The 11,879-nt window shown below is 45.2% G+C and overlaps 2 protein-coding genes across 2 annotated transcripts in view; one reads left to right on the top strand and one right to left on the bottom strand.

The window, feature by feature from the left end:
- Positions 1–510: 510 nt before the first annotated feature.
- LOC119441278 (ATP-binding cassette sub-family F member 2) overlaps positions 511–11,879 on the bottom strand; it is a 28,067-nt gene continuing 16,698 nt past the window's right edge. The window contains exons 10-14 of the mRNA XM_037705901.1: positions 9,897–9,986; positions 4,846–4,956; positions 3,765–3,827; positions 2,262–2,390; positions 511–919 (exon numbers count right to left, since the gene is read on the bottom strand). Coding sequence (XP_037561829.1) covers positions 590–919; positions 2,262–2,390; positions 3,765–3,827; positions 4,846–4,956; positions 9,897–9,986 — 723 coding nt within the window. The 3' untranslated portion in view covers positions 511–589. The remainder of the gene's footprint in view (positions 920–2,261; positions 2,391–3,764; positions 3,828–4,845; positions 4,957–9,896; positions 9,987–11,879) is intronic.
- LOC125942866 (piggyBac transposable element-derived protein 4-like) lies at positions 7,385–9,864 on the top strand. The gene is made up of 2 exons (XM_049661113.1): positions 7,385–7,847; positions 7,943–9,864. Exons 1-2 carry the CDS (start codon positions 7,663–7,665, stop codon positions 9,486–9,488), a joined length of 1,731 nt encoding a protein of 576 aa, XP_049517070.1. The 5' UTR covers positions 7,385–7,662; the 3' UTR covers positions 9,489–9,864.

Here is an 11,879-nt window from a genome sequence, read left to right as displayed (position 1 = left end):
CCCAGAGTATGAACGAGGTTCTACAGTAAATGCACTGCCACTGTAAAGCAGGGCGAACACGAGATGACAGATAGAGATCGCACCAATTGCACAAACTGTATACACAAAAGGCATGCACTTGTTCTTTTTTTGCTTCGAAGTATTAACTGCACAGGCATTTATATCAAGTGTAGTGCCATTATTTGTCTCGTCCTTGTGTGCACTGCATTTAGATTCTGGGAAAATGTGGATCATGCAGTGCTAACTCGCCCTTAAGTTACATTTGTGTTCTGACACAAATATCTAAAAAGTGAACAAAACACACTGATGTTAGGTTCACTAATGAAGGCTAACTCGTAATTCAGTTTTCATTTTGTCTTTTCCTGTCGAACATATTGGTGCATTTTTAATATTTCATAGGCTTGTGCCAGCATGTTCTATAAACTTGAGCAGCTGAGCAACAGTGCGGCAAACAAACCTTGCAACAGAACCCTTGTGAAGTGTGCATACCCAACTTCACGCAACTGGACAGCCAGGACCAAAGTTTCATTTTATTATCTCTGTTGTTGAGAAAATGGCAGCACTCTAGCAGGAGCCCCCCTCCCCTTGGTCACTTGGGCCTGTTGTTCTGTGCGTCGGCCATAACTCTCTTGCGCAGGTGCTCCTTGTAGGAGAGGATGTCCCCTTTCCACTTAGTGACGGTCTGGTTCTGACACACCCAGATCTCCTCGGCCACGCGGCTGATGAGCCGGAAGTCGTGGCTCACCAAGACCATGCCACCGTCGAACTCAGCGATGGCCTCGGCTAGCGCGTCGATGGTCTCCATATCCAAGTGGTTGGTCGGTTCGTCCAGTAGCAGCAGGTGGGGCACTTGCCATGCCAGCCAGGCGAACACCACGCGGCAGCGCTGGCCATCGGACAGCTGCCGAATCGGGCAGATCTGCCACACAAGAGGAGAGTGAAAATAGGTCTCTATCCAACATTGGACATAGAATTCTATTCTATAGCACAAAGAAAGAAAGATGCAGAGCAAACAGGACGCACATGCAGAGTCTTTAATGGGAAGTACAATTGGAGTGAAAAACTTATCGAATGTGGGTTTTGTGAAAAAGTTAAATTTCTGAATGGTTTATCGGTGTCCAGTAAAGCTGTACAACATTAAGTTCATTGCATGTACTGGTACATGGTGGAAATACCAATACCAGGCTGCATGCCCGGACAGCGTAAATACTCGGCCTTTTCTCAGATTCCATGTTCCGTGAACATTTGACACTTATAGTACATGTTAGCCATTCGTACAATCAGAAAGTCAAACATGGGAAAAACAAAAAGAAAAACTCAGCATGTTTGAACTTGACCAAGTCATCGACTGTATGTGCAAAATTTATAGTTGGAAACTGCATCCAAGAATTGTGACAGTCGTGTAATATGCCTCTTGGGTCACTAGGCGATTCCCGTGTTGAATGAGAGAATCAATGTGCAACCAGAGTTCTGCAAACATGCACATTAGTTCTTTGCCTGGATAGCCCTCCTCCTCCGAGCTCTGTATGACATCCTCGGGATCGGCCAGTGACACCCACAGTGTCCCTCCTCTCTCGTTTGCTCCCAGAGCAGTCTCTTAGCATTTACACAACCGAACCAGCTTTGTGTTAATCAGAAGTGTACGCCTTAACAACGATGACAATTACTTCATTCAATAATGTTATCGATTCCAGTGACCAATTACTGCCCCACGAAAGTAACTGAGCAATTACTGAAATGTAATCGATTACTTTTACATTAATTTCCTTACAACCTTTGTTAACATTGCATAAACGCAGTAAATAGAACGAGCTTTGCTCTTTCAGTGCATCCTCTGCAGCTATTCACACGTTTATATTCACTAACAATTGCTTTTCACACATTTCATTGGTCATTGTCCCTCGTTTTCTTGTGAGGAAATCAGTGGCGACACTGAAAACTCATTTTACATGTGCTTAACAAAGATAGGTTCTTTTTTTTTTTTGAAGCACTGGCTCTAGCCTGGGAAATCCCTTGTTAAACTACCGCTGAACACAGCCCAAGAATAATACGGCCTTAATAGAAGCAAAATACTGCTCTCATATTTACTCTTGCTGCGTGGACTTGTATTTCATTACTATTACAGTAGTGAAATTATCTTTATCTTTTATTAGCATTTACATTTATTACCGTTATCTTTTGAGAACGCCACAGGTCCATTACTACCCACCAGTCTCTCCCTTCTTCTGACACAGTTCGCACAACTTTTCAGCCTGACCCACCTGCTGCCTCCCAGTGAGGCCATAGCGGCCGATGATCTTGCGCATCTCTTCTTTCTCCTTAACATCCGGAAAGCTGGACATCATGTACTCCAGAGCAGACATGTTCAGGTTCAGTTGCTCTGACAGATGCTGCACAAGTATCAAGAATAATGTCATCACACACACATGCAGGAGACTGGTACAGACAGCACTCGGGTTGCTAGACAACAATCAGATAAATGTCAAGTCTATTGCAGATATAGTAATTAGTAGTACCAGTCACGTGGAGTGCAGAGAGCGCTCCTATTGGCCGATGCGTATCTGAATCACTGGCGTGCTTGTCTTAAGCATATTTTGGAGGCAGCAAGCTGTGCACTTCGCATGTTCAGATGCTGACATTTCAATATCTGCCTCGCTAACTCGCTTTTTGTTGCTGCATTCAAGCTGCTGCCTGGTGGTGATAAGGACATGAATAAAACAAGATAAGGGAGTGGGTTTGCTTTTATATGCGGCGACGAAGCTAATGTGTATAGTTCAATCTGAGGGGTGCAAAGGTAGAAAAGTTTCGAATTGTCATCAGGTGCCGAAAACGACAAAAGAGTGTAATACAGATATAAGGCAACCTATGGAAGTGAATGCTGTTTATCTTGCTGACACGGCAAGACTGGGTCGCATGCAATTGCTGGCTTCTGATAAAGTTGCAAGGCTTTAGAAAACACCCAACAAGCTACACGATACTGCTAAAGAAAGCCAAGGATTGGATAGGAATGTAAAGAAAGCTTTATAAAGTAACACAGCAAAAGCTTATAAATTGTTCTTTTTTGTGTCAAGGCAAAGTGACTTGGGTAACCTTGTCATGTGACCTGTGCATCGGTGTGGTCGCTCTGCTGGCCTGACAACAGCCAGTCGATGGCTGTTGTCATCCACTGCAGCGCGAAATGCGGTTTGCAACATCCGAAATTTAGCATCTTGTAAGCTAACTTACACGGGCCAGGACTTTTAAAATATTCGTATCAGGCGTGATTGTATCACCGAGATACTACTGTAGTTCGTTTCATACATAGCAGGCCACACTGAGGAAGCTACGCAAGACGTGGTCATATACTTCTCACTCCATACATTTTACAATGCAGCTGTATTTGATCAGCGGCGCTTTTTAATAACCACTACATGCAATACAGCTACAGCTTGTGGACTCGAGGCTACATCAAATCACACATTTGTGCTGCCCATATGCGACGCACCATATTTTTGATTGCGAGTGCGAGCAGTGCGCTATGGTTTCTGGCCACAGATCCATGTCACTCCGCTCATTCAGTGGCAAAGAGGTCTAAATCTAGAGCGCCTTGCATGTAATAATTCAGACAATCTTACACCAAGATACATGGCACATATCTATGTCTCTCAATGTGATGTACTATTTTTTGGTCAAAAATGCAAGCAGTGGGAGAACGCTCTCTATAGTGCTGCCTGCTATGTGTAAAACGGACCCCAGTAAATGGACAAAAAGGAAATTCTTCTTACCTGATGATACCGAGCAATCTTCAGGTGCGAATGTGTCCGGATCAAGCCGTCGTTAGGCACAAGCTGTGTGGAAGAACAAGCAGCATCAAAACCAATGCTCTCTCTAGGCTTCGGAAGAACACCAAGGAACCCTTACACTGCACAACCATTGCAATAAGCTCTGCCAGAATGGTCGAGACAAAAGTGCAGTAGGAAACGCCACAACATGTCCACTGCGGCTAGAAAGCTCCACTGAGCAAATCTTATGCAACACTTCACAAGCGCACTTTTCCAAAAGCAAAGGTAGGGCACTTGGAAGTAGAACACGGCGCACAGGGCGCACAGAAGAAAAAATAAGCACATAGGATGTTTAAAACCTGCAGAAGCCTGTCTGCAGTCTATTCATTCTGAAATTGTAAAGTTATGGTTGAAAACAAATGCAAACCCGCTGCACTTTGGAGAGAGCTACATGCACCAGACAAACACATATTGACCCCATTATGTATATGCATCTATAATATGCTTTCACATCTCTGAACTATGCTTGCTTGATCAGATTAAGTCATGAGTGTTACGTGTCACTTATGTTGTAGCTAGCACTACCGGCCCTTTGTGTATGCAACAGGAGTAATGACTTTTGTAAATTGTGACCATAACTGACTGATCTGTTTGCCATTCAAACTGACAACGGCCAATTACGCCGCCAGCCCTGCCACTATAGCAACCGAGTTGCACTTTTTTTTGTCAACGGGCACAACACTTCGCATTTGATTTGCAGTGCGATAAACACTTTCGATCTGGTGTTCATCCGCTGCCTGTCTGCCATACAATACGTCCCCTTGACAATACGAACTGCAGGGCATCTTCTGCGATTGCATGCAGACAGCTTGCGCCTTGCATAGAGGGGAGCTGAAGAGTGATGGAGGTGACAACGGGTTGTAAAATGGTGACTGGCCAACTCACTATGAAATGTGGGTAGCACAACAGACCAGGGTCGTGAAAGAAAACATCAAAAGCGCTTTCATCAACACTGTGTATCGTGCTATCATCACTTTACAGTGAAACCCCACCAACTTGAAGAGTGTCAAACTTGCCGACTCACCTCGCCACAGAGAAGCTTCAGCAGGGTCGATTTTCCGGCTCCGTTGGGTCCTACCAGAGCCACTCTCGTGTCCAGGTCAATGCCAAACTCCAGATCTTTGTAAATCCAGGCCTGCATAAACACCACCGGTACTAGGTCATGCACAACTAACCTGGACTAGACAGACAAATTTGCAAAGCAGCGCAGGTGCTTAGTGTGCCTGATGCAATCATTATTGTGCCATATAACCAGCTCCTTCTTTTCTCAAATCCTTGATTACAATTCTCAGAAAAAATTGTATTATACTGCATATTCTTGTGTAAATGGCGGCACTAGTGTAACGGCCGCACTTCCATTTTCCCCGTTCGCTCACCTAGTCAGCTGCACCTTCCGCACAGTGCTATCTACATGGCACACAGATGAATATCGGTTTCCTCTTCAGTTATAATTGCAGTTAATAACCCTTTAGTGGGATGCTTGTTGACTCTTACCGCTGGCTACATCATGAATGTTGGCGTAACCTGTTTTGTGCAGTCATCCTTTCTGGCTGTGCTGTCATTTATAGAAAGCTGTGCGGCACCACATGTGCGCACGAAGCATGTGAGGCTTTCTGCGTTTTGTGCATACGTCGTAGCACACGCCGTCCGAAAAGTAGGGCGGTGTTGTGAACTTTTTCACAGTGCAACCTTACATGTGGCACGTCTGAGGACGGCTCCCCGTTTAAATGGTGCGGTATGGTGTGGCACATAGAGGTGTATCGGTCTTGTCTTCAGTTGTTTCTGCAGCATTCGAGCGAGCACTAACAAAATTCTCATCCTGGGGCCCCGTGGCCTGTTTTGTAGCGCAGTGTAGAGCATAAACACGCACATTTTGTACGAAGTGCTGTGTACGCACTGTACTTGGGCGCTGTAGACACTGCTCACGTTTTGCATAAAATTCCAGCCGCTTTTATCATCGCACAACTTTATGTATGGCGCGACGCCCGAGCCCGCCTACACGGACGACCTCGTCTTGTAACAGCGTGCTTGTGGTGAACCAGGTTCGAGCTGCTCAACTCTGCAGCTATGCGCCAGTAATGACGAAACAGGTAGCAAATGGTGCTAAAACAATACTTCCCAAGGTCATAGCACATGGTGGCAAGCATGTTAGCTTTTCATAGCAGATACAAACTTGTTCACTTTTTATCTGGGTATGGCCCACACTCAAGAAATTCAGCCTCAAAATTATGGCACAGTGCCATGCGTGACCAGCGGGCTCCTATTTTCGTGATTTCACATATCTCAAAACTCCATTTGTCCCGAAATATTTTCTAGCTTTTACAGTTTCAAGTTAACGGGGTTTTGCTGTATCCAATAATACAGGCAAATAGGAATCCAGAAAATTTTACAAAGATGCAACAAGGCAAAGCTCCAGACAAAATCTTGTCTTGTATGTTCAGTCACCGCTATTTTTCTGCTAAAGAAAAGCCAGTGATACCATCGGCGAGTACAATGAAAAAAAAAAAAAAAAAACTAATTGTGATGCATGTACTAAAACTAAACTTGCCAACTACGTTGTGACAGACAATTAAACAGCTGCCCAGCTACAGACTGGAATAAGTGGTAGATGTTCTTGTTTGAGAAGAGTGTGCTTCTTTGGACGGAAACGTGTGCATTGTGCCACTGCCCCCTGATGGATATCATGAGGCCTGTGCCATTCTGCAGTAGTCAGAGATGAATTCTAGAGGGCTGCTAGAGCTTTATTGATGTTAGATAAGCAGAATTGAACTTCCTAGAGATTTTGCAGAAAACAGAAAATGACCATATAAACACCTCTCACAACATAAACATCTGCTGGTGCAAAAACAATGTGCTGTGGCACAATGACGAGTACTCTTACCAACGAAAACAGGCTGACACGTTCGTTGCAAACATTCCCTTTATTACCGCACTCCTTGACACTTCCCCCATGCCGTCCATTTGCGCACACGACACACACACTTAGCGCCAGCCGCGTCATCCTTCCTCTGTCGCTGCCGCACTCACGCCACCTGGTCATTTTCCTGGCAACTACAGAACTGCGTGCGTGGCCTCCGAGAACCGCGCCTTGCCTCGCCTCACCTGGAGCTCTCGGTCTGACTTATGTCGCCACTCTCCTCACGACCGAAAGACAACAACCAAGCCAAACACTATGTAAAGAGGGCGCATCAGGGCATACTTGCTAAGCGTTACAAGTAACACTACAGGCTCATTTGTTCAGTCAGAACACTTTAACTCTTTCGTTACCACGCCTATTCAAATCGATCACCGGTGACCGACGCTTTAAATCGCCGATTTCAAAACACCGGAATAGTTCCTCGTGCACCTAACGCCATCCAGTGGATAGTCCAAGCACTGCTCTTTTAGAATCAGTTTAAATTTTCCCGCTCTGACGAAGTTTTGATTTTTCGCGGACCTTTTTGCGAACTCATGTGCGTATGTTTTCGCAAAAGTGGGCGTGGCTGTCGCACTTGAGAAAAAAGCCTGCCGCTCGTGGTTACGCTGTAATAACATACTTTTTTTGGGATCAGAGGAATCCCAGCAAGTCAAATATCAAATCATGTTGTCGGTTTTGCTATCTGACAGTGTTTAGGGGCGATAATTACACGAAAACGACTCCACCTATTCACTAGTCAGCGTTGGTTCGGAGTCCGGGTAGTTTTATTCTGCGAAAGCGCATTTCTGAAGGTCCGCCGCATATCCAACCTGTGTACTTGGCCTTTCCAACCAGTTTCCAGCAGTTTCGGTTTCGCTTCTAGTTGATAAATCCGGCAGGGGGCCGCATCCGCTGACGGTACCGTCAGTCGCTCCGTTCGCTGCCATGGCGTCATCGTCCCGAACAAATGCGCCGCGCGAAACGCGTCCTACTCGAAAGTATGCTGCGCCTGCACCTGATTTTAGTGACGACGATTCTAGCTACGAGTCTGAAGATGACAGTACCTCAGTTTCAAGTTCGGACGGCCACGATGTTTCGACTCAGCCCGGGACATCCGCAGCTGCTCACCGGTGAGTTTCGTTTACGGCCTTGAGGCTTCTCCTGCGTTGTGCGCGCTTATCTGCCGATCTTTGTGCACGGTGTGAGTTATTCTTGTTATCTGCAGGGTCCGTACTTCGCTAGGCCAGGATGTGCTGCCACCGGCTGCGAAGAAACTTCTCTTTACGCCGAGAAGGCCGCCCGGAGCACATCTCGGCCCAGCACTACGGAGCAGCGCAAGACATTTTACGACGGCGCGCGATTTTTTTTTATTATTCTTCACGGCAGAAGTGATTAGTAACATATGCAAAAATACCAACAAATATGCTTGGATGCATATTTTGGAATTGCCAAGCTACGCTGAGCGAGATGGATCGTGGAAAGAGGTGACTCCCGACGAACTTGTGAAGTTCATTGGACTTCTAATTTATATGGGGATTGTGAACGTGCCACGCATCCATCTATACTGGAACACCAGTAGGCTTTTTTCAGGGCTTGTTCCGCGGAACATTATGCCAAGGAGACGGTTCTCAGCCCTTCTCCGGTTCCTAAGTGTCACTGATCCGGAGGCGACTACGGTAGCTTCGCACGGCAAACTGCACCGCATATTGTGGCTTCTGGAACATATGAACACAGCATCAGCAGAACTTTTTCAACCTGCCCGGAACCTCTCTGTGGATGAAAGAATGGTGAAGTCAAAAGGAAGATCCGGTATTCGGCAATACATGCGGGACAAAATTGTAAAGTGGGGTTACAAATTGTGGGTACTTGCTGATTCGCAGACTGGCTATTCTATTCAATTTTATGTGTACGCGGGCAAACGTGAAACACCTAGTGCCAGTGGACTAGCATTTGATGTGGTGACGCAACTGTGCAACAACTACCTTGAACAAGGATATGTTATCTACATGGATAACTTTTACACGTCTGCGTCTCTCTTTGCTCACCTGCTAGAGCACAAAACACTCGCCTGTGGAACGACGCGAAAAGATCGTCGGTGTTTCCCAGCTGAATTGAAGGACACGTCTTGGGAGAAGAAGGCAAAGAGAGGTGATGTTCGGTGGCTACGACAAAACAACATCCTGTATTTACAGTGGAAGGATAAGAAGGTTGTCCATATGATGTCGACTGCGCACACTGCCAACAAGCATGTTTCAGCCACAAGAAAAGAGAGAAGGGGTGGCGTGTGGAGTATGACCCAAATCGAGAAGCCGCTGCTGATAGATGAATACAATTCTGGGATGCTTGGTGTAGACAAGTCGGATCAGCTGATTGCATCTTACAACGTTTTGATGAAGTGCGTAAGGTGGTGGAAAACTCTCTTCTTTCATTGCATAGACATTGCTGTTGTGAATAGTTTCATCCTTTTTCAAGAGCACCGCCAGCAACACCTCTCGACACCGGAATTTCAAAGAGGCGCCAACTTCGATCAACTTTCCTTCCGGATGGAGCTCACCCAACAGCTGCTCGAGCTTGACGATGAAGATGTTCCGCGAGAAGATCCCGTGCCAAAACTGCACCTTCCTCAGAAGATGCCGCAAAGGCGAAACTGTAGAATGTGCTACGAGGAACGCAAAGTGGAACTAAAAACGAACGTTTTGTGCGAGGAGTGCGGTGTACACCTTTGCATCACGAAAACCAGGAACTGCTTCACCGCATGGCACGAGCGATGAAGCCGTTACTGGCCTGTAGCTTTTTTTGCGTATCGGAAGAAAAGCGTTGTACAGATAATTTTTTTTTCTATGATAGCATTCCAGGGTCATTTATCTTCAAAATGTATATTTTAAATTTTCTCTGTTAATATTTTTTTTGTAGATATCGTGTTTTTTCATTCTTGTTTTTATCAACATGCCACGAAAATAGCTTTTTGTCGAATTTTTGTGTTTGCTATAAAATTTTCTTTTCTTTTGAAACTTGTGTTTTTGGAAAGAGTATTCTATTGTGTGCGATTTGGTGTGCTGCAATGTGTGCTGGGGTATTATTTGTACTGGCAAAAAATTTTTTCCCGAGACATACGAAAAATGGCCATTTTCGCACGGTAACGAAAGAGTTAAGAGAATTAAATAGCAAACGATGCTCACCCCATCATCACTGTACCGGAAGGACACATTCTGCACCATGATCACTGGTGGCGGAATTGGGCCACACGACGGAAAGTAAAACTGCACCGTCTGCAATGAACAAGATGAGCACAGGTGAGTTGTCTAAAAAGCTCTTTTCCAAATGCATTTTTGGTAACCATAGTGAAAGAAAACCACGACGTAAGGCAGTCAAACTTTATGAGCCAACTTCCTCTGATCCTTGACTCTCCTCCCTTGCAAAATGCACGGCACACTGAATCACAGGAAAAGCACCACGCACACGCTTTTCAGATTTTCGCGCCACTATTTGACTCATGCAGGGTTCGTATGGCACATTAGACTCAAAATTTATGGATAATGCAAGGATTTCAAGGATGCCGATGGCCAAAATTCAAGGAGGGGGAGAGAAACCTTATTTGTGACGTACACTGAAAGAATAGTGGAACTTTATCTGCAATCTTTGCCGCTAAGCTGCTGCCAAGTTGTATGCACGCTTCAAGCTCTTCAAGCCACTTTTCATAAGTTGATTTTCTCACTGTGATGATGTCAGACGCTTTTTGGAACGATTGCTAGCAGTGTCCAACTTCAGCCAAATTAAGATATTCGTTGTACTAAAGCCTGCACCTGCAAATTTCCTAGGAAATTTGCAGGCGCGAGTTGGAATACGCTAGCGCAAGACAGGGGTAATTGGAGATCGCAAGGAGAGGCCTTCGTCCTGCAGTGGACTTAAAATATAGGCTGATGATGATGACGTACTAAAGCCAAACTGGTTGAAACTTGCTTTCCGCCAGGCATTTCTAGAGCCTAGGACTTGAAAATAAAGCCATGATGGCTGTGGGGTGAACGAACTAGCAAAAAACAAAGCTTGGTTGTTTGATTCAGCTGCTTTGTCTAGTTCCATGATGGCACAGATGATTTAAACAAACCTGTCTTTGGTGGCTGTGGAAATGCAACATTACAATCATTTAGAGACACTCTCAAAGAAAATATATAGAATTGTTTCCCAAGAGACAGCATTTATGACATAGCCCCTACGTGGAGTTTGTTACTTTGGATGACTGACAGTACCCACCAACCACAATTTTCAAGGAATTCAAGATGCACATTTATATACGAAGAGTTTGAAGGGTCCTTGAAACTATTTTTACAAATTCAAAAGCTTTCAAGGATTTCAGAGATGTATGAACCCTGTCATGGCACGTTTTGGTAGTGCTGGCTGATGAAGTTTATTTGGAGCTGCACAACAGGCCAATATAATAGATAGATTATGGGGTTTTACGTGCCAAAACCAGTTCTGATTATGAGGCACGCCGTAGTGGAGGACTCCGGGAATTTTGACCACCTGGGGTTCTTTAACGTGCACCTAAATCTAAGTACACGGGTGTTTTTGCATTTCGCCCCCATCGAAATGCGGCCGCCGTGGCCGGGATTCGATCCAGCGACCTCGTGCTCAGCAGCCCAACACCATAGCCACTGAGCAACCACGGCGGGTCAGGCCAATATAATGAACCTGACTACATGGCTTGTGCAAAGTGGCTAGAAACCAGCGTCTTGGATATCATATGGCACAACTGACTGCTATGGTGCTTCCTTTTTTTATGACTAGGCTTCTAAGATTGTCACATGACACCCCTGCTGAAAATAACTTTTATGCCAGAGAATGTCCCAAGATACAAACAGCCACCCTGAAAATGATGTTTCAGCAGGAACTTTTTTCACCTATATGACAAGCAAATGAAATACCACAGAGGAAGTGCTTGCAACCTCTCCACCCGATTGCCGGAGCTAAATGACTTACTTAAGGTAAATGCCTACCATCTTGGTAAAAGTACTGCCTGTTTAACTTCTGTTCAACAGCACGAACCGAACAACCTCCGTGCAATAAACTTCCTGTTGTCTGCCTTCATTATAAATTTCAGCTTTAATGGACCTGGTTATAATGGAGTATCAGTTACAACAGACATATTTTTGGGAATATTTTGT

Source organism: Dermacentor silvarum, chromosome 2 (assembly GCF_013339745.2).
Source record: "Dermacentor silvarum isolate Dsil-2018 chromosome 2, BIME_Dsil_1.4, whole genome shotgun sequence".
Taxonomy (NCBI): Eukaryota; Metazoa; Arthropoda; class Arachnida; order Ixodida; family Ixodidae; genus Dermacentor; species Dermacentor silvarum.
This window is presented reverse-complemented; position numbering and strand designations above follow the sequence as displayed.